General features: G+C 45.3%; 1 protein-coding gene across 1 annotated transcript in view; it reads left to right on the top strand.

The window, feature by feature from the left end:
• Positions 1-23612, top strand: part of si:ch211-246m6.5 (von Willebrand factor D and EGF domain-containing protein) — an 88187-nt gene that overhangs the window by 20621 nt on the left and 43954 nt on the right. The window contains exons 9-15 of the mRNA XM_064309799.1: positions 1479-1552; positions 3453-3729; positions 4873-5075; positions 5861-6783; positions 16438-16574; positions 17941-18102; positions 20148-20252. Of these exons, the coding sequence (XP_064165869.1) occupies positions 1479-1552; positions 3453-3729; positions 4873-5075; positions 5861-6783; positions 16438-16574; positions 17941-18102; positions 20148-20252 (1881 nt within the window). The remainder of the gene's footprint in view (positions 1-1478; positions 1553-3452; positions 3730-4872; positions 5076-5860; positions 6784-16437; positions 16575-17940; positions 18103-20147; positions 20253-23612) is intronic.

The raw sequence follows: 23612 nt of genomic DNA, 5'->3' as shown, positions 1-23612 counted from the left end.
CTGGCTATACATTAGAAATTGAGGAGCCAAGAAAAAGCATCACTCCACAGTACCTCAGGAGAGCCATTTGGAAATATTATGGGTACTAGGCCATTGGAGACAAAATACTAACCATGGAGAATTCACCTGCAGTTTATACAAGCTGCAACTGCCTGATACTTTCCCCCCTCCAGAGGAGATTGGGCAGTTCAGTGTAGTTTAAGCAAGCTGTGCTATTGTTGTGAATTAATGATGGACTAGGCCATTCAGACAGCCGTTTTAGACATTTCATATTTTAGGACCTAAAATATCCGTCCAGGTGGGATTTCTAAATTCTTAAACAGTCTGGTTAGGTTTTGCTCATTTCATAGGCCGTATATAAACAAATAGCTTAGTATTATGTACTTAACCCCTGTCTGGCCCAGTCCCCTTTTCTAAAAATCCAATATAAGGTCAGCCTACTCATGCATTATCATTTCTTTCTTTCATTTGAGCAACAGTTGATCTACTGAGTCATTTAATTGCTGTGATTGGCATAATTGGGATTGTTATTTTGTTTAATGAAACTTAAAGGTACTGTAGTCATTGTTTCTTAGTTATAGCATGGAATATTTGAGCTATTTAACTACAGGTTTAATGGGAAATTAAAACTGGGCTTTATACATTTAGGCAACATTTCATTTAAATTTAGATTTTGATGAGATTCATTAGAATTCCATTTTTGGAAATGCTGACAGCCCTACTTTGCTCCTCCCGCTCAAGAACATCAGTTCCCTTTTGGGAGGAGCTTTTTGTGATAAGTATATCCTCGTCTTCAGTTGTAGTGGTAGACCATGAAAATCCGTAGTACTGTACACTGGAGCACAAGTCACTGGGCTCTTAAAGGGAATGAAAAGAGGTACTATGATTGGCTACAATTTAATCCAGTTGAAACACACCCACTGATAATATATTCAGCCTAATCAAGCTCAGTTTCCACCTGCGCCGTGTGAAGTTACTGCACCTGTTAGCAACATTATGCTCTTTTAATGTGAAACAGGTTAAGACTCACTGCCATTTTGAAGCCAAAGTGAGCCGTTTACACAAGAAAATGAATTCTGTTCAAGAGGTTTGTTTAGTCATTCTGTACAGTGAGGTTATGTGATGCACTTTAATTTTGCCATTCACGTTTATCAGGGTTGGACTTGCCAGTTTCTGAACAGGTTCATATTTTAGTCTTAAGTGGAATGAAATGACACGTGACAGTTCCATTGATTCTGCCATAATGGAGTCTTCCATGTGCCTGCGTGCCACAGACGTGCATTTCCAGTAGAAGGAAAGTACAGTGCAGTGCAGTAAAGCATGCGATTGCTTGCTCCTGTATCAGACAGACAGCAGGACATCGGTCACTGCAAGCCGAAGGGCCAGCTGTGTTTGGTGCAAACATGGGGTTTTTTAGCTAATGGAGGCCCTCCTCCCGCTCTGTAATCAGGCTAAGCCGTGTTATCCCGTCTGCGCAGGTGACTGTTCAGGACGTCCCCACCGCAAGCTGCTACTCTTTGACTGATCCTCACCTCATTACCTTCGATGGCAGGTAACCCTGGAATTACTGCATATAGACAGCCAGTTAAATCCCTTTTTCTTCCCCACCCCTCCCTTTCTCAACTATAAATCAATAAGGTTTCATACTGCCGAAGTGCTTTAATGCTTTCTGTAATTAATATTTTTGTAATTCAATTATTATTTTATGATTTATATTGTTATGTTACTATCTTTTCCAGTCAGGGGCCTGTTCACTCAGTGTTTTCACACTTTTATATTATATTTTGAATGACTTTGATCGGAAGCCGTCTGCAGTTTTCAGGGCTTATTTAACTGCTGGTATCACTTCGCTGTTCAGAAGTGTGTGAAAATAAATGTTTAGCCGAACAGAACTCCTTTCTTGTCATCAATCTTTTTTTTTTTCTCTTTGGGTGTAATTCCGAGAGACTGTTATCAGCCAGTGCTGCCTTTTCCCTGCTGAGAAATGTCTTCAAGCATGATATTCCCATAAGGGAGAGTTTCAGAAAATAAAGCCAATTAAATTATGTTCAGCATTACTCTTTGGTCTTTTTAGATCTGGGAGCGTATTTCAAGTCTGTTGGTCGTCACAGTCTGATACTTTCGAGATTCGTCCCAGTTTTATCTGTTACAAAGACACATACTTATAAACACTCCAGAAATGAAAGACAAAATGGCCTGGTTTGTGAAAATAGAGCCACAAATTTAAAATGAGTAACTGTCTCTCTGCTTTGAGAATGCCAAAAATGATTTGCATTTCTGTGTTAAACCGTGTTAATTAGACACACTGGAGTTCAAGTGCTTAATGGATTCCTTTGAACATACATCCACCAAGCTAATTACGTCCCTCCATTTACTGTCATAACCTACTGTTGTCCTCACTGACTTTCCTTTTATTTTACCGAGGAAAATGCTTACATCTCTGAATAATGAGCATATGACTGCATGCACCCCTGTATTTGCCGTGAATAGTGTTTAGGACAAAGCACAAAACATATTTTGTATTAATTTGGCTCCGTACTCCACAATTTTAGATTTGTAATCAAACGATTCAAACGCGGTTAAAGTTCAGATTCTTAGCTTTTATTAAAGGGTATTTTGTATACATTTTGGTTCCACCATTTAGAACGTACAGCACTTTTCATACACGGTCCCATTTCAGGGCACCATAATGTTTGGGAGAAATGGCTTTGTTGGTGTTGCTGATTAATTGGGTGTATTCAGCTGCTTCCTTAGTGTAGGTATAAGACAGTATGTAGTCTTGATTCTAGGCTTTTGATTGCCTTTGGAGTCTGTTTGTGGTGTCTGTCAACATGAGGACCAGAGTTGCGCCAATGAAAGTCAAGGAAGACATTATGAGAAATAAGAAAATAAGAAGGTGGAGTCAGTCCAATGAGAAAATGCTTTTATCTTTGTTTAAATTTTCTCTCTGTGGTTTATTCCGTGTAAACAGAGCAGTACAGTAAAACACCCGGCGTTTCAGCAAACTTGAGGTTAAAAGTGCAGACAGTCAACTGTAATCTGAGGGTTTATGGAACCATGTCAGATTATTCATGTATGAATTGCAGCCCCTTTCATACATAGTCCGCCCATTGTAGGAGGCCGAAAGTAATTGAAAAAATTGGTATAATCTTACATAAATATTTAGTGCTGTGTTGCAAATCTTTTGCATTGGATGACTGCCTGAAGTCAGGCTAGGCTTAGAACTGCACAACTCCATTTGGGAAATAATGGTTGGGAAGTAATGGAGCTTCCTACTGTACACCTCTCTCTCCCTCTTTGTCTCCCTCTCTCTCCCCCCTCTCTCTCTCACACACACACTCTCTCTCTCCCCCACCCCCTCCCTCTCTCTATCTCCCCCCTCTCTCCCTCACCCCCCCCCTCTCTCCCTCTCTCTCTCTCTCTCCCCCCCCCTCCCCCCCCCCTCTCTGTAGGCGCTATGATAACCAGCAGACGGGGACCTTCGTGCTGTACCGCAGCCTGTCCCGGCCGTTTGAGGTGCAGTCCAGGCAGTGGGACTGCGGCAGCCGCCACTACTCCGTGTCCTGCACCTGCGGGGTGGCGGCTCGCGAGGGCAACGATGTCATCGCCTTCGACATGTGTGACGGACAGCTGCAGGAGACCCGCCCCCAGCTGTCGGTGAAGAGCCTGGGGCCCCCGGCGTCCGAGCGGATCAAGATCCTGGAGACGCACCAGGGCAGAAAAGTCACCGTGAGCGCAATTAGGCATATTACACAGTGCTGCCATTGTCTGTGAGGACTTCACCCGCCAGCTGAGCTGCTGTATCTTAGGAACGCGTTTTACCCTAAACTTTCATGGGCAGCTGGGTAACTCATCCTGTTAAGACAGTTATCCAGTGTTTCAATCCACCATGTGGTCTGGCTTTGAATCCTGACCATGCCAGTACTGACTGTGTCTGGTCTCGAACCCTGACAATGTCAGTACTGATTTTGTCTGCCACTGAACCCTGACCATGCCAGTACCAACTGTGTCTGGCATTGAACCCTGACCGTGTCAGTACTGTCTGTGTCTGCCATTGAAGCCTGACCATGTCAGTACTGATTGTGTCTAGTATCAAACCCTGAGTGTACCAATAGCTTACAGACTGTAGTTGGCTGAGTCCAGTAGTCAGTATACTATGCAGGTATACTATATATCTTTCATCCAGAAATTAGAATGAAAATGTAAAGTTTTTCATTTTCAATGTCTTTTTAATTTTCATGAAAGGGCCTCGGTAAGAGCTGTGAGCTGTGGTCTTTCCTACACCGGACCTGGTGAAAGCATGACTGCACTCTGCCAATTTTGTTCAATAGCACCACGGAAAACTGAGTCTGAGGTTCTATTGATTTTTCTCTGATTTTTGTGCAGGTGCTCATGAATTCAGCACCTCTGCCATTAATACCTGGGGGAAAACCCTGGTGTAACTGCACATAACATCTTTATGCACGTTCTTTCCTTTGGTGAATCCAGTGGGACTTGTGGTAAATGGAATGCTGAAGAATGCTTCCATGCTGCCAAGCATCATCACTACCTCTTCATTTGAGAGCTCTGGCAGTTATATTAAAACAGAGAATGCGTAGTGTGGTCTCTTAAGAGAGCTTAATTAGTCATCTTGTATTTGCATCCAACGTCTACATTAGTAATCATGGCTCCCTGTATGCTGGGTGCCCAGGTGCAGAACAGGTAGCACTACGGATGTCTGAAACATGCGATTGAGACTGACTTCTGTGCCCCAGGTGGAGGGTGATATTGACGTTTCAAACGAACCCCATTCAGAGGGTGTTTAATTCAGGAGGGAGGGTGCGCATTTTGCCGGTTTGTGAAGTGGCCTCGCCCTCTTGCCCCGCCCCGCAGATCGTTTTTCCGTCGGGGGCCTTGGTGAGGGCCGACGTGAGCGACTGGGGGATGAGTCTGTCCCTCCGGGCGCCCAGCGCGGACTTCAACGCCACCCGCGGTCTGTGCGGGACCTTCGACCGCACCGGCCTCAACGACTTCCACGGGCCCGACGGCACCCCCTACAGCGCCAGCGACTCCGAGCGCTTCGTTAAGGAGTGGAGGTAATTATCCCGTGACCCCCAGCGCTTTGTTAAGGAGTGGGGGTAATTATCCCATGACTTTGAGAGCTTTGTTAAGGAGTGGGGGTAATTATCCCATGACTTTGTGAGCTTTGTTAAGGAGTGGGGGTAATTATCCCATGACTTTGTGAGCTTTGTTAAGGAGTGGGGGTAATTATCTCATGACTTTGAGCGCTTTGTTAACGGTAATTATCCCGTGACTCTGAACACTTTGTTAAGGAGCAGCAGTAATCACGTCATCGGGGGAGGGGCTCATTTCAAAGGGTAGTACATCTGTACCAGTTAGCACCTAGTGACCCCCCCTCACCGTCCCCGAGTATGGGCTGCTAAGAAAGCGAGCGTGTTTACATTAGGCCTGTTTATTTTAGGAATTAATTTCACCTGCAGTGGTAGTGCACTGCCATTATTTCCTCTCCATTAAAACAGCTTCATAAATGTATGGGTTTCATAATTACTGAGAGTTTTCTTGCCGTAATCCAGCTCCCGTAGCTACGTTTAAAAATACCTGAAAATAAATTTAAGGGTGCGTTTAATTTTGAGGTCGTGCTTCATCACCCAAAACAGCCAGGCTCCTGATGGATTAGTCCAGTCTGTGTGACCTTTATGTTACCACAGAGGTGCTACCAAATATAAATCAGGGAAATGGAAGGTTGTCCTTTATCAAATCTGAAATTCCTACCATGTGACGTGTGGGGTTGCATCAGAGACTGGGGGGAGAGGCCTTTGCCCTGTGACACAGATTTCCCACACACCCTTTCTCCTGTCAGGATAGCGCCTGGAGAGAGCCTATTTGATGCCTCGCCGCCCGCCGTAGAGCCAGGGAGGAAGAGGAATTTCTGCCGCTGCCAGAGAGGATACAGCATGTCCCTCCACGCCGTCGGCCAGACCGAGGGGCCGTTTGAACGACAAGCTCCGTCACGCTGCCTCTCCCACGACCATGTGGATCAAACGACCCTCTTCCCCTTCGTCGACGTCACGTCCGAGTACATCGGGCCCCCCGGCGGCGGCCGGAGATCAGGGACACGGGACCTTCCGCACGGAAACGCTCAGCGCTTTGAACTTCCTCCCGACGAGCCACGCGGACAGGAACTAGCGAGAGGGAAACGGTCGCCGGCTCTTAAACCCCGCCACTCAAACCCGCCGCCGGGGGAGGGGTCGGCCGGGGCGGAGCGGAGGACGAAGAGGCAGGGCCGTTTCGAGTTCCAGCCCCTCATCGGCTTCCACAGCCTGACCCAGAGCGACCTGGAGAGCTTCGCCTACTTCTTCCCCGAGGACCACCTGCGGGGGGGCGGGCCGGCCCCGAGGCCCGTCTGGCCCACGCCCAGCGGCCTCACCTCGGCCAAGGCCCTGGAGCTCTGCCAGCAGGCCCTGGCCAACTCCACGGTGGGCGCGGTGTGCCGGGACCTGCTGGGCCGCAGGCTGGACGAGGCGGTGGACCTGTGCATCTCCGACCTGCAGCTGAAGGACGACCTGGCCTGGGAGGAGGCGCTGCTGCCCTTCCTGGAGAACGAGTGCGAGAGGAGGCTGCTGGAGAACAGGACCCGCCGCTCCCAGCAGCTGGGCGAAAGGCCCGGGGAGCTGCTCACCGCCCTCCGGTGCCCCAACTTCTGCAACGGGAACGGGCTGTGCACCGAGTGGGGGTGCCAGTGCTTCCCCGGGCACAGCTTCTACGACTGCAGCCTCACCATCAGTACGTACCCCTCTCTCTGTGTGTCACACACTTTACACCTGAGTCTCTCTGTGTGTCACACACTTTACACCTGAGTCTCTCCATCAGTACGTTCTCCTCTCTCTCTCACAAACACTGTACACCTGAGTCTCTCCATCAGTACGTACCCCTCTCTCTGTGTGTCACACACTGTACACCTGAGTCTCACCATCAGTACATACTCCTCTCTCTCTCACACACTTTACACCTGAGTCTCTCTGTGTGTCACACACTTTACACCTGAGTCTCACCATCAGTACATACTCCTCTCTCTCTCACACACTTTACACCTGAGTCTCTCTGTGTCACACACTTTACACCTGAGTCTCCCTGTGTCACATACTTTACACCTGAGTCTCACCATCAGTACGTACTCTTCTCTCTGTGTCACACACTTTCTCACCATCAGTATAATCATACATTTTACACCTCAGACTGACTGCTCTTCAGCTGTAGAGAAAGTTACACAGTGCAAGAGGGCTAAACCAGTCAGAAAGGTTCAAATCATGTGGTTTGCCTTAGATAGTTGTACATCACTAGTAAATGTCATTAAGCTATTTAATTTGTTTGAATGAATAATGAATTTGTTATTTGGCAGGAGAGTGGGGATTTTATTGCGAACTCTGAGCTGTGTACAGACAGAGCCTTGCTCTGAGTGTGAAGCTTAATTCATCCATGATTGTCAATTGAAATGTAAAATGTCTTCACTTTGGAGCATGGGTAATTTTATGTTTTTCACAATATCTTGTGATGTTGATTTGTGTGCCATCGGTTGGATTGTTTTGGACCCAGAGAAGACCGTGCCACGCATTTTATTCGACTGTGTACCCTAACTGAATACTAAAAAAGCATTCGAGCTGCCAGTGTGACTCGGGGAAAGCAAGTCTTTTTGGCGATGCTAGTTTCAGGTTTCATCCATCAAACCATCTCTGCATTTTGCATCTTTCTCTGAAAATCTGCCAATTCATTACATTTTTTAGTGGGAAATCATCTTCACATTTCCCTTAACTCATTTTGTGAGGCGGAACACAGAAGCAGCAGGTCTGAATTTGTTTCTCCAGAGGCCGAGCAGATTGCAACGTGTGAATGATTTGTACGAGACTCTCGGGCCGGTGCCAATTGCTATCCTATTATATTAAGTGCTTATACCTGCCTGGTTTTTTTGAAGAGCTTCGGAGTGGTTGTGAATGCTGTCAGTCTGTGATGTATTCAGTCCTGGAAGAGCATCAGAATGGGTGTGAATGCTGTCAGTCTTTGTGATGTATTCAGTCCTGGAAGAGCTTTGGAGTGGGTGTGAACGCTGTCAGTCTGTGTTGTATTCAGACCCAGAACAGGTTCCGATTGGGTGTGAACGCTGTCAGTCTGTGTTGTATTCAGACCTAGAACAGGTTCCGATTGGGTGTGAACGCTGTCAGTCTGTGTTGTATTCAGACCCAGAACAGGTTCCGATTGGGTGTGAACGCTGTCAGTCTGTGTTGTATTCAGACCTAGAACAGGTTCCGATTGGGTGTGAACGCTGTCAGTCTGTGTTGTATTCAGACCCAGAACAGGTTCCGATTGGGTGTGAACTCTTGTCAGTCTGTGTTGTATTCAGACCCAGATTTTCCCTGCCGGTGTTCCGAGGTCTGGCGTGCAGTCAGAGCTCCTGATTGGCCGCTGATTGGCGCTGAGATCAGCAGTGAGTTGTCGCGAGGCCCACGGCGCTCTTCCTTGGAGGACCGGCGCACTGAACGCGATTTAACACTGATTAGCATTCGGCTTAGCGGCGGTGCGACCGGTAAACGCTGCTTAGCACAGGGCCGGCACTTTCCAGGTCTCCAAACGCCGTCACACGCGTGAGCCGTGTAGACAGCACTGCTGATGGTTTGAATAGGGGGGTGGTGGGATGCATCGAATCTGCGATAGTCACGCTACGGATCTCCAGCGGCCTTGAGTCCGTTTCCAAGGCGGAAACCCCCGGAGATCGTTTTCTTCCTGGAGTGAAGCTTGGGTTTCAGAAGTGTAACTGAAGATGCACAAACTGATCGATTAAGTCATTGCCCTGTGTTAGACCGTACGGTTTGTTTTCTATAATATATATTGTTGATAGCGCAATACGTTAGAAAGGTTTGTCCAGCAGCGTCCTAGTGATAGATACAGGAAGTGCAGAATCAGGCTCTGGCACAGAACCGTTCTGTGGCTCCTGGCCCTGTTTCAGCACAGAAACACGCCTCTGTTCTCCGTGTCCTGCTTACACCCCGACCTGTCTCTCTCCAGACACGGGCCGTGTTTCTGCCCAAAAGAGTGTACCCACAGGAGCACTTTGCCGATGACGCTAAAACACATTTGCTAGATTGCATTCACACTCTTGTCCCTGATATATAGAGGTACCTTAACCAGGGAGCTACATAAATATCAGCGTGACATCACAAAATGTCTATATTTCTAGCTAAGCAACAGAAGGAGGAGGTGGCACAGTGGGTAAGAACTGGTTGTAACGAGGTAGTCGATTCGGAGGACCTGCGTGTACCTTGGCAAGGACTACCCCATTTCGTATATATCCAGCGTTAATGTAATGTGAAGTATGTAAAATTGTGTAAGTCGCTATGAGCTCTGCTAAATCCTTAAGTAATGTATGTATGTATGAGATACAGCTATACTCATGTATAGCATCTAGAAGTAAATTGTACTTTGAGGAGTAGTGCTAGCTCATATTGTATAGACTTTATCCCTAATGGGCAGGTTGTTTATTCTCTCTTTTTTTGCTGCTCATTATATAATCTGATACATTAGATATTAGATGAGTGTGTACTGTTTATCACATTATTTGATTCATTCGTTTTTTGAGTCACTGGAATCATCAAATAAATGTGGTGAGGCTAATACACCTGATTTAGGATGATAAGGGGTGGAACATTTTTGGATGGCAGGTGTGCAATTCACTTGGGTCTCTCCTATATCTTTTTAAAGTTAAGTTTGGCACTTTTGAACATTTGAAACAGCAACTACTGTAATACACAGAGACCGTCAGGTGCACATAGGTCCTCAACTGTACATTGCTGCTGAACTACACATTGGCCTTGAACAGCACATTATGTAATCATGTGATTAGTGTATGATGTATGCGATTGGTTTACCAGCAGATATAGTGAATGCCTTGCCGTCTAGCTCAAGATGGAAAAGAATTGATCTAGCAGTAGAATAGTTGCACATTCTTGTGGTGAAATAGCTAGGTGGTGAAATTTTTTACTCTGCAGTTTTATTTGACTTACAGTATGCTCAAAATTTACCGAGTGGTCACAGTCCGTTAGAATAACCACCAGAGTTGACATTTATATCTGCTTCGTTAGAGCAAGGCATGCTCCTCTGCTTCTGTGCATAGTGAACCGTCTCTCAGCTGCTTATAATGGCACTTGTTCTGTGTGAACCCTAGTACAAGGTTTTGCCGAAAAGCGGAAAATTCTGCTTCTGCGCTTGAATGTGGGAACCAGCTTGGGATGAGGGGGAGCGATTCCACCAGTTTCTCCGCTTGATCATGTGACATGTGCTTGACGAATAGAGTGTTAGCGGAGCATACAGAAATCAGCTTGCCAGTTCTCTGTTTGTTCTGTGGGCACAGAAACGGTGACAGCAGCCGGCCAATCAGAGAATGAGGACCTCTGATTCTGTCCGCCCTGCAAGTACATTAGTAGGCAGCGCCACGGATCTTTAGACTGGCAATAAATGCGCAGAACGGAATTTATAGAACAGTGTAAACATCAGCTGTTGGCATCACTCGGCTTTGGTGTTCATGAACTGTACTATTTAACGCTTGTTTTATACCAGGACATCCTCACATACATCTTTAAACCGGTTTTAGTTTCATTTTACATTAATATATTTCATGCATTATGCAACAGTCATTGATGGTTATGTATTTTAATACTGTGCATTTTTCTTTTGCTGTGCTATTGACCTGTTGAATAACACAATTTAAAATGGTGGCTGTGCTACGCTTGCGCTTCCTGCTCTGTTTGCTGCCCCTGATTACCGCTGTTCCAGTAACCCTGGAGAGCTGACCAGCCCTCCATTCTAAACAGCAGCACAAATGATTTGTGCCTGCTGACGCCCCCTGTGGCTTCAGTCTGGAGCAATCTGACAGATGCACAAGGTCCAGGCCCCGGCTGAAATATGAGGGTACTATTACTCAAAAATAAACAAATAAACGGAACTGATCCACAAATAAATGCAGCTGATCCACAACTAAATGTAACTGAAACACAAATAAATGTAGCAGGGTCACATTTGTGCATGGCCTGTCGCTTGCATTTATTTGTGGACTTTTGAGACAATCCCGGCAGCAGGATTTGCATTGATTACAGTTAGTCAGCAGCGCTGCAACATTAATCATTGCAAGTGTTTACGGGCGGCCATGTTGACCATAAGTTACTGATTTTTTCGTCATCCCCTCTGCAAATATAATGGGATAGTACAAATATAAGATGATGTGGTTTCACATTGGTTCAGGGTTTGAAGGCTTCATTTGTTGATCAAAGAGCAAAGCCATCACACCAATCTTCCCACCCGAGCGGCTGTCTCTGCGCTACACAATACAATACTAAATCCGGTATGTGCTGTGATTGGTCAGATTAGTGTGGGTGAAATGATGTCTTAATATCTGATTGGCTGGACTAGACTCAGTGGGGACAAAAACCTATTTGTAGATTTTTTTCCAAATCATGCCACAAGGATTGTCTCAAAAATCCACAAATAAATGCAACAGGCGATGCACAAACGAGACCCCGCTGCATTTATTTATGGATCAGTTTCAGTTATTTGTGGATCAGCTGCATTTATTCACGGATCAGTTACATTTATTTCTTCATTTTTGAGACAATAATATTTATTACTATACTGAAAACCTTTCAAACGGATCTTTGCCCATACAGTATGTTGGATGTCTATTTGGCGAGAATACAGTGGAGAAAAAGCAGGCAATCAGGTTAGCTTAAATAGGTTCTCTTCCATTTTGCTGACAAGAATCAAATTCAGTATCTGCCGCAGAAGGACCCGGAAACTTCCATCTGAGAACATAATGCGGCAGGATGAAGGCTCTGGAGAGGCTCGTGTTCCTCTGAACTGGGCCAGTTAGCCGAGACCCGGCCCAACCTTCGGGGCGCTCCGCAGGGAGACGGCGGGGAGTTTGTTTGCCCCCAATTCATCACCGCGTGAACCCCAACGCAGGCCTGCCCTCTTCCCCGGCACTAAACGGGCCAGTTCCCGGCCTCTCGGACCGAAGAGGGCCCCTGCCCGAACCCAGCTGCCCGGAGACGCCCCCCTCGTAAATACTGAGACCCGCACGCGCGTGCGGGCCACCCAGACCCGTGCCTCCACTCCCCCCCCCCAGCTGACACGGGTCAGGTCTTTGAGCTCTGCGGGTCTCAGTATTTACGAGGGGGCGCCTCGGTCCCTGCCTCCATTTTGTCTTACCTGCGTCGCGCGCTGCGAGGCTAACAAAAGCACGGGGGCCACTCACCAAAAGCCCCCCCCGCGTCTGTCGCACCGCCCTTTGACATCACCTCCTCCTCCTCCTCTTCCTCCTCTTCCTCTTCCCTAAGGCTCGCACAGTGGCCGTTTCCCCTGATTTTTCTTGGCAGCCCCCTGAAAGGAATGTGATTTTATGGCTCATTGACATTTATTTGCCCCCCAACCCCCTCCTGCTTTTCATGTGTGTTTTGTGGGGGGGGGGGGGGGGGGCTGAGGTGTAGCATACCAAGGTTGAGGAGCTGTTTGAAGGAAAACAGAAATAAAATATTGCGATTGTTTCTATCGTGCTCCGTGCCGACGGCAACATTTTTGGCGGTTTTCTTGACGGACTGCTTCATGCCGCTGCTCTGCGTTAATAGGAGATTATGCCGCTCTCGCCTTTCTGTGGCTTTTTTTGAGTGGTGCTGTTTGCTGGAGTTCAGTCCAGGCTGTAAATAGATGTGTTGGTTTGGTTGGCCCGTTTTTGTTGTGTAACGTACCTGCTGAGTGGCTGGGCGGGAGAGACCACCGACTGGATATTACCCCACTGTTCTCAGCATTTTGTCTCTGGCATTAAGTTGCTGAACGTTTCTGAAGTTACCGTAAATTATACAGCCGATGCATGAAGCCATACATCACAACGTTCTCTGTTTATGTTCGTTGTATTGCTTTTTCGAGTGGCGGTGATGTCTGTCAGAACAGGCATGGGTTTTGAATGGATTGTTATTTGACTTCTGCCCTTTCAGTATGCATTACCCATTAATCCCGAGCCGTACGTTTCCTGAGCCGACATTTATCTCACATACACGTGCTTTGTAGGCTCGCGAATTGACAGAAAAATCATGTTTTCACGGAAACGACAAGGTTATGCTCTAAAAAGCACAAGCGCAGGCGGTGACCTTCGGCACTCAGGAAAATGTTCCGTTTCCTCAGAGCGGGCAATAACTGTGACCTCTAATAACGTCTGCCAGCTTGTGTCCACAGGGTGTTTTTTTAAATAATTTCTTTCAAAGCAAACGCAAAGCAGCGCATTCGCGTGTTGACATGGCTACGTTCGCGGCGGCGGCGGTGTTCCAGTGAGCTTTGTTTGTGTGCGTTTGGGTCTGGCCGCCGAGCAGAAGCGGCGAAACGGTGCGTAAAATAACACCGCGGCGTTCCTTTCGCCGCCCCGAGCGGCCCGACTCCGCCCACGCGGTCGCCCCCTCTGCTCTTAAACTGCGGGGGAGCGCAACATTATCTGGCCTTTTCGCTTTGTTGTGTGGGACTGGCGGGCCGTGTCCTCCCCCGGCTTGCTCGTTTTAATAGGATAGCGCTCTCTTTGAGTGGCGCCGGCGGTCCGAAAGGACGGCCCGCGCGCCGTGACTGATGCGTGCACGTTTGAGCCGAGCCGAATGCGGCCTTCGGCGCCCCTGCGTTTACGGCCGGGGGCGCGTGGCGTGCCGAAGATGAGGGCTCCTCTCAAACTCATCGTGTACTTCGGCGGAGTGAACACAAGCCCCTTGCAATGACGCACAGAAAATGTTTCAGTCAGACTCCATTTGGCAGCAATCATTTCAGTATAGATTTTAGACCAGATGCGCAAATTAAGCACTAAGAGCTTAGAAAAAATTTCTTTTTTAATGTATCTGTGGGTTTATTTTGCAGTTGTCAAATTAAATTGTTTTTTTGGGTGATGAAACATGCCAGAATTGCTTTTGGGTTTAAACATCTTTTTTACAAGGATGAATAAGGACATCATAAAACCAGTCTGTAATTGTAGTTTGGGATTAGCAAAGTCCACACTAGCTAGGCCTCATATGAGCCTTCTAAAAAGCAGGTGATCTCTCTCAGCTTTTGCCAACCTGGTTTAAATAATGTAAGACTTTAAAGATCAATAAACATGTTTCATGTATAAGACTGAGAGAGGCTGCTGCTCTTTGTTAACCTTATTAATAAACTCTTACTAACATGTAACATTATGGGGTCTGTTTCCTACTCTACTGTACTCCTAGAATCCTGCTGCACCAGGTTCTGAAGTCTGGGCTCAGTTAAGAGCTGTGGAATGTGGAATGTGTTTTCCCAAATTCACAAAAAGCATATTTTATCTAAGCAAAAAGGTTCTTTATAATCCCTTTTTGTGTCTCTCTGATGGGCATACACTCTTCTGCTTTTTTCTGCTCAGATGTAATCTATATAGCATTGCATTCCAAGTTTCATTTCCATAGTTCACATTTCAGAATCGCTACATGCATACCTGTTTTTCCCTAGTTCCTGTCCTTAAGAGGGAAAACCTGATTTGGAAATTTTGCATTTATTTGTAAATCAAAGATGAATACAGGCCCAATTGTTTTGAAATCAGTCACTGTTTGATTTAACCATCCTGTAAGGCATTGTGTGTTGCCCTTTATAAGTGTCTCCTGTCAAAAATGGTTATTTTGGGAATGTGGATTTGAAGTTTAAAGGGCCTTGGCAACTTGGTGGGCAGCCCAACAGTAACAACACGGATGGTGGAAGACTGGAATCCTGAATAAATGAATTTGCATCCCTTTTAAATTTTTTGATTAAATGTATGGAATGTCATCTGGAGATTTTTCAAAACATATAAACATTTCAATTTTAATAATTTTTTCAAGTTTATAGTACACTTTTCACCAAGACTTTTGACATATGGCACTGTGGTTTTTCAGCAATTGTACATGTTCTCTGTATTTATTTTATTTGGGGGGGTGGGGGGGGGGGGGTGGGATTGTTGCTAGGTGCTGGTGGTTATGGTTCTTTGAGATAACGTGGTACCTTTTGCCAAATAACATTCATCCCACGTTCTGATGTAAGACCGACCAGAACAGTGGAGAATTGCCTTGTGTATTAATCACGTCTAGCGCTGTCAGCACACAGTAATTTCCTCTCTGTCATTGAATGAATCCTGAATTAAATATTGCCCTTTTCAAACTGCCGCTGCGGAGGCTGAGGCCTCGCTGTCACGGAGACTTTTATGCCCAGCGTAATGTGGAGCGAGCATTCAGCAACACGCTCGTCCTTCGCTCCCCGCGTGTCCTCCATTTTGTTTCCCAAAATGTCTGCCAGAGGCAAGCAGTCAACAGATTAAGGTCAAAATAGGCTGTATGTAATAGGCCAATGGTGGGCCTGTGACCCTTTTCATAGTGCTTTCCTGTCCTTTCTCTGGGACATGGGGTGCCTGTGCAGAAGGAGTGAGCCTGAGGATTTCTTTGTTGCAGTCTATTTTGGTCTGCATGTTTATTTTTTATAGTCAAGGTCAATAGTGCAAAAACTACACTGTATATTATGCAACCATACCCTTGGATTGTGATATTGAAAATATATGGGTGCCTGTAGGAGTCTGTACATCACTTTGAATGGCACACATTTCAAGAGTCTGTTCTTTGTAGTTGTTCAGCGTTGAAATTTAATCCACGTCCTTTTAGGTTTGTACCTGATTGATATTTCCTCAATAAACGTAGCGCTGGTTTGGCTCACGGGCTAAATCTACTTTCTGGCACGAAAGCACTTTGATTGGAGGTTATTTAGGGAAGCCTGCTATGACAGGAGGACCGGGTACGGGACGCCATTGTGGCTCAAAGCTCTTTAAATGCTCACCTCTTTCAACAGGCTGACTTACTGCAGGCACGGGCCCTTAGTCACAAGTGCACCCCTTGAAGTTGTGTCAGATTGTCAATTCAGGTTCAGAGGCGCATTTTGTTCCCACGGTGCTGGGGGTGTATGTGCCGCGGGGGGAGGGGTGGGGGTGGGTGAGTGGGGGGGCGGGACGGGAGGGTGGGTTCGTAGACAGGGCAGCCGTCATGTTCTTTCCATTTCTGAGCCTTTTATTTTGCATAATTTGTGGAAGAAATGAGGTAGTTTCAAAAGCATGGTAATGACCTGCTTTGCTTTCAGCCATTAGTGATGTGTTATTAACTTGCTCCAATAGCTGAATTATTACAGTAAGGAAGACCGTTCAGGACCATTCAGCCAACGATAGCTCAGTAATTCCATAATTATGGTAATAGGCGGACTGTCCTCACACACAACAAGTAATAAGCCGCCAGCTTCATTACATTCAAGGGTTTGCTTTATGTTTCCTTAATGTTTTTTTTAAATTCTCAGCATGTGAAAAGGTGCGGTAACGAAAATGAAAACTTCTCTGTGGTATTAAAGGTCAGCCGATGGAGGTGACGGACCTGGAGAACGGCGGGCTTTGTGACATCAGAGCCTTCGAGTGCGGCAGGGTCCGGGTCTTCGGCCTGGGCTTCATCGATTCGCCGGACCTCAGCTGCCACGCCGCCGAGCTGACGGTGAGAGGGCGGGCCCGTCGTCACGGTGCACCCGACCCCCGTAAATGGGGCGGTACACGGAGGGCACAAGAAAAAAAAAAGTTACCTGATGCTCATTTAAAATATGTTACGGAAGGTCCATTTCCTTTAAAAAGTGGATAGATTTGAAGGCATTGCTCATATTCACCCCAATAACAGCTGTTGTGTGGTGTGTGTGTGTGGTGCTATCCAACCTCTTTTCTGTTTTATCGAAAGAAACTTCCAATTAAATCGCCCTGGCCACAAAAAAAAGAAAGTGGCTCCTGGTGGGACCTGTTCCCATTTATATGAGTCATAACGATATGGGAATGCAGTAATGACTGCTGCTATATCTGTCTTCACCGTAGAGGCTGTGACTCATCGCACCGTAGACCGGTCTGGTGGCTCACCGTAACAGATTCACTGCATGGAAATCTGTTAACAGTCCCTCATAAAAAGGCATTTTCTGACAAAATGCATTCTCAAAAGGGTCTGTAAAAGAAATAGCTCAGTGGGAAGTGGCAAACATCTTAAGATAGTAACCAAAAAAACCCCGCAGCGATGACTCACAGCCCCCTCTGACAAACGGAGGGGGGGGGGGGGGGAAGGGGGTCTGCACCCCAGCTATCTGTTAATTAGCACGGTGCCATGTTGCTCATTTTAACGTTTCCCCACATCGAAGGGGGCGGAAGTGGCTCTTCCTCTCTTAACTCTGTCAGAATAATGGAAGACCAGACGGGCGGTGTCTCGTTCGTTACGTTCCTCGCGCTCGTTACCCTGCACCGCGGCGGGAAGCGCCTGTTGTCCCAGGCTGCGCCGGCCTTCCGGTGGCATTTCTGTCAGCTGTTACCGAACTCCCGCGGCGAAGCTGAAGTTTAGCGGCTCTTAGAGAGACGATTACGCCGTTGGCGGTAATGCGCTCTCCACACTATCTGAACAGAGTCTCGCGCATTTTCCGATCTCCGCCGCGCACCGCCATCTCTCCCTATTCATGCCTCCTCTGGGATTTCGGGACCTAGAGAGCCAGAGAATTCAAAAGCAGAAAATGGCTTTGGCATTTTATTTTCCCTTCTTCTCTGTGAATTTTAGTTTAGCTTCGGTTTATTTTCTGTCTTTATAGTACGATACATATGCTTTGTAAACTCTTATTTCTCAAACACCCTTGAATGACACTTACCTGTGTGAGAAATGGGTATTAGACCCATCGGCTTGGTTTGAGATGAAATACTAAACATTTTGTCAGGCATGATAGTGTCATGAGTTACCACAGAATGTCCTTGAAATTGATCATCATAATCATAATACACTGGTAATTTTCATCGTAGTAGAGCTGTAAATTTAACATCTATGGTGTTTGTGTTGTTTGTAGTACATTAATGGTGAGTGGAAAGTAGGGGAGCAGCAGAGGACCATGGCCACCTTCCTCAGCTCCAAAGCTGTGGACTGTGTGCTTCCCTCACTCAACAACATGGCCGCTGACATCATGGACTTCATGGTGGAGGACAAGCCCTTCGCCAGATGGGAGATTAAGGTACTGAACATACACCTGTCCCACAGGTACAGCACATTCACCTGTCCCATTCACCTGCGCCACAGGCACAGCATATTCACCTGTCCCACAGGTACAGCATATTCACCTGTCCATTCACCTGTCCCACAGGCACAGCATATTCACCTGTCCCACAGGTACAGCATATTCACCTGTCCCATTCACCTGTCCCACAGGTACAGCATATCCACCTGTCCCATTCACCTGTCCCACAGGCACAGCATATTCACCTGTCCCATTCACCTGTCCCACAGGCACAGCATATCCACCTGTCCCATTCACCTGTCCCACAGGTACAGCATATTCACCTGTCCCACAGGCACATCACATTCACCTGTCCTACAGGTACAGCACATTCACCTGTCCCACAGGTACATCACATACACCAGCCACACAGGTACAGCACATTCACCTGTCCCATAGTTATGGCACATTCAGTGGGGAAGAGGGGGTGAGGGGGGGTTGGAGGGCAGGGGGGCTTTGCTGTTCTCTGAAAACAGAGTAATGTGATTGGCAAGGAGCAGAGAAAGAGACAAAATCATTAAAAAAATGAAAAAATGGAAACTCATATGGCAGCCATTGCTGCCACTGCTGGCCGTAGTACCAAAAGGAAAGGATTCAGCGAACTGCAGTGAATCCTAAAAACCTTTATATTTGCCACTGCAGTATTGGCAGACTCACTCTTTCTGTTTGACAACAGTTGCTTACAGTAGAAGTAGCTGAAAAACAGCCTAGCTCGCTACATTACTAAATAAATCAACCGTAGAATTTTAAACTTTAATATTCATATTATTTGACACTGCCTGGCTTAATGTTAATGCACTTGATTTTGGTTTTGTGCAGCAGAACCATGAGATGAAGAAAATAAAAATAGTCATTGGGAACTTTTTTAAAGGGACTCAAACTCAAACTCCCTGGTGGCCGGGTAGTGACTGAAAGAGTGAGATTGCAAATACAAGCAACTGAAATGGGGTTTCTCCGTAGGGTGGCAGGGCTTACTCTTCTTGACAGGGTGAGGAGCTCAGCTGTCTGGGAGGACCTCAAAGTAGAGCTGCTGCTCCTCCACAGTTGAGGTGGTTCTGGCATCTGATAAGGATGCCTCCTGGGCGCCTCCCTTTGGAGGTGTTCCGGGCTCCGCCACCAGGGCCCCCATATTAAGTAAACTAATTGCTTTTATAAATGTCTCAATTAGAAACTCAATTGTACAGTTAGTCACTTGACTGTGCCCTTGGAGTGCCTATGGGGACCCCTGGAGGATATCCTTTGAAATACAAGTTTTAGTCGCTGCAGGTCGCGTGATGGAACAAACTGGTGGATTTATTTTTCTATTTTTAATTAATGTTCCTCAATGATACAAAATGGATCATCAGCCAAGTTCCCTCAAATCATTTTGTAACTGATTGATGCTATTTGTATTCTGGATTTTATCATTTGAAGAAGCATGGTAGTTGAATGGAGCAGGCATATTATCAAAATGGAGCAACAGCTAAGTTGCCTTTCTTTCATAATTGAGCCTATTCTATTTTTCTAAATGATATAAATTGTTGTCATTTTGGAGTGGAAATTTTCTTTTCCCAAAAGAGTTGCCTTTTTAAAAGCTTATTCAATTTTTCAAATGATAGACATATTCTTTGCCACTGGATTACACAAAGAATGCGAACAACTGTAAAAGTTTTTTTTTTTTCATATAGTGGTCCAAAATGTGTAATTATTGATTGGTATTTGTGGTTGGGAGGAATTGGGTGGTCAGTGTTGTGCCCTCTGCCCCCCCCCCCCCCAATGTTAAAATGAAACCACACCCTTGCATTCACCCATCCAGCACATTCATCTGTCATATTCACCTGTATTTACAGTGAACTGTGCAGGTTGCTATGCTGAAATTATGCTGTCACATTCACCTGTATTTACAGTGAACTGTGCAGGTTGCTATGCTGAAATTATGCTGTCACATTCACCTGTATTTACAGTGAACTGTGCAGGTTGTTATGCTGAAATTATGCCGTTTCTTTGTTTGTTTTTGTTCTCAGGTGACGAACGACGGCTCCCTGTTCAGCAAGCCGAAGGTGCTGACGGTGTATGACGGAGTGTGTCAGCTCTGCGAGTCTTCGCTCTCCGGACTTTGTAAGTTAAAGGTAATCCACAAACACAGCTGCAATGATCCCGCATGTCTTCACCATTTCAATCCCATATATTTTCTTGGGAAGATATTGAATACCATGGTTTTTGGTGTTTGTCGCTATTCTGAAGGTTGATCGGGCATCTGTGGATGTATGCATTTTGAGTATCCTGTTGATATGTTCCCTGGCAATAATTCAGATTTATGAGTCATCCGATCATGTCAAGTAAATCTAAGACGGGATACCATAATATTGAAGATACTGGGTTTGTAAGTGCAGTGCTGTTGTACCATGAGCAAAGGTACATGACAGGACCATTGGACCTGTGAGGTGCAATTTTAACAGTCCCTTACAGACCCACTGCTGATTTCTGTGCTTATTTTTGTTCATTGGGACATGAGGCCTAAGGTTATACCGTTATCCAAATACTGGTGGAGGAGATTCAAAGTGTTTACACACATGCTGTTTAAGAAAATAATATGGATCATTCTTTGGGATATAAAACAGGACCTAATTCAGTCTATATTTAAGAGTTATACTGTGCAGCCATGCTTAATAAAAATCAAACAACATTAGACCGATCTTGTAGCGATTATAGCCTAACTATCGAGATTCTAAGTAACTGGAGATATAACTTTTTTGTACTCCACGTAGATCATAAACGCTTTAATATAAAAACGACTCATTGAAATCGGTTGAGAAATGTAAACGTTATAGTGCTTTTCATCCAGAAAAACCGCAGCTCCCCCGTTTACTTGTATTTGTTTTCAGGCCAGTCTTGCCTGGTCCAATATGACGGCGAGGTTGACGTATCGCAGCAACGGGCCGAAGCAGTCAATGCGGCGTCTATGAGTAAATTCGAGTAAAATACAGACTTCGCTTATCCCGTGCGAATGCGCCGCACGAAACACAGACGTAGGTGGGTCATTTCTAAATCACATGAGGTCCCCAGGTAATACTAGTCCCGTGCGAATAGGGCTTTAGTAACCAAATGATATTATGGGTTTTTAGAGGTTTAAGGTATTATATATTGTATCCTAAATTCAAGTGGAAGACGTGCTGAAATTACTGTAGTTAATTACGATTGTTATCCCCCTGCCTGTTGTCCTCCTCTCCCCCCTGCCCCTCCTCCCACCCCTCTCTCACCCCCTCTCTTTGCTCTCACCTTGCCACGTCTGGCAGCAGCAGGTCTGGAAAATTGTATAAAATAACTACATTAGGTATCTAAAGTAGTTTACTAATCCATTGACTGAGGTTCAGTGATTGAAGTTTGAGTCAAATGCCCCACCCTCATCAACATGTCAAACACATCTCACAGTTTCACTGGCCACATTTATTTTTCGCCAGCAGGCCTCCCATTTATAAATGTACTGAATGGTAATAAAAATATTTTGAGAACGTTTTTAGATGCTTGCCGATCTAACATGGGATCACGTCCTGATGGGCATGTCATCCGCTGTGGAGTCACAACCGTTTTCACCGTTAGAAATAGTCACTCAGACAAATTATTTCCTCTGTTTAGACCTTGTTTCCTGTGTGTAACATTCTCAATGTGTGTCCTGAAAAAGTTATTCTTTGTTTACACGGGAGAGACAATTCGCTCCTTTTATGCAAGCCTAACAACCTACACTTACTCCATAAACAATCTGCACTCCACGTGGTTAGAGTGCAGATTCTCAGATTTTATTAAAGGGTATTTCTATACATTTTGGTTTCACCATGTAGAAATTACAGCACTTTTTCTGCATAGTCCTCCCATGTCAAGGCACCATAACATTTGGGACAAATGGCTTCACAAGTGTTTCTAATTAGTCAGGAATGTTCAATTGCTTCCTTAGTGCAGGTATAAGAGAGCTTTAGGTATATAGTCTTAATTCTAGGCTTGTGGTTGCCTTTGGAGTCTGTTCTTGGCATTTGTCAACATGTGGACCAGAGTTGTGCCAATGAAAGTCTCGGAAGCCTTTATGTGGCTGAGAAATAACTAGAAAAACAGTCAGAGACATAAGCCAAACCTTATCTTAGGTTTATCAAAATCAACTGTTTGGAACATCATTAAGAAGAAACAGAGCACTGGTGAGTTCAGTAATTGGCCATGTATGGTCATTTGTAGAATTATTGGCATCTGTGATGAAGATGATAAATTGATTTAAAAAGGCAGTTTAAAATAAATAATACAGGTAATTCGCTATGGCCCACTGGGGCAAGGAAGAACTCTGCAGTGGAGTTCTCTTAAGGCATTCTGCTACTTCATATTTTAGAAGCTCCCAGTTACTATGATAAGTGTTTTCATTCTGAGCCTAGTCCCAAAAGTGTGCTATCAGTCTTTTAACTTCTGCGATAGCAATGCTATGCTTAAGAAAAGAACTATTGAACCGCCACCATGAAGATGATGATTAAAGTTTGATGAAGTCAATAGAGGAACACTGGTATGGATTAGTAGGCCTATATGATCAGACAGGGGTCTGAGAATGTTGTTATGAAACCTTTCTGTTGAGATCTTCAGAAGGAAAGACAAAGTCAATACATGATTGTCATAAAAATGATTTGTTGCTCCAAGTATATAGAATCTCTGTAGTGGAAAATTCTCTCTCCAAATAACAATTAAATAGAATCTTTGCATAAAGGATTTCAAATGAGAGCTTAATATTTGAATTCCTCAAGGGCCATCTATCAATATTGCCATCTAGTACAATAAAGTCCCCACCAAATATTAGAGGATTTTGGGAGTTTAGACAACCAGAAAAGTAAACAATCCGCCAAATGAACAAGAAGAGCATTATTTTCTGATTGAGAATTTTAACTGTAAATATTGACAGTGATATAAGTTGAATCAGCAATGTTGAGAATAAGGCAGTGGCAATGACCGTGCTTGTCACAGTCACAGAGGCTAGAATTTTACCATTAAATTTGTTCTCAAGACACATACCCCAGCATAGTGCTCAGATCCATGTAAGAATCATAATTCAGAACACCACTGTGATTTCCAAAATTCAACATCCTCTACAGTGGAATGGGATTTTGTATAAAACAGAAGTCAGATTTAAATTGCTTTAGAAATAAAGTATGGCTTTGCATTTTATATTATTCCCCTTGCATTATGCAAAATAATGGACAAGGGCATGCATAAATCAACAGAAGTGCAATGCCAACCCTGGGATAAAGAAATAGTGACCTCTAAATCAGTGCAATAGCAGAAGAGAGGAGACCCCTGACCCTTATTTGTACACTGAGTGTGATCACAATATGGAAATAGAAGAGTTTGTCAAGCTGCATCGTAAACAACTTGGTAGTGCAAAAGTATTCCTGGAAGAGCTGTTTTAAGAATAGATTTGAAAAAGACTATATAGATGCACCCAACCACTTTAACACAGTTAT

This window comes from Anguilla rostrata, chromosome 15, assembly GCF_018555375.3.
Source record: "Anguilla rostrata isolate EN2019 chromosome 15, ASM1855537v3, whole genome shotgun sequence".
Taxonomy (NCBI): domain Eukaryota; kingdom Metazoa; phylum Chordata; class Actinopteri; order Anguilliformes; family Anguillidae; genus Anguilla; species Anguilla rostrata.
The sequence above is the reverse complement of the archived record's forward strand: the minus strand, read 5'-3'. Positions and strand labels throughout refer to the sequence as shown.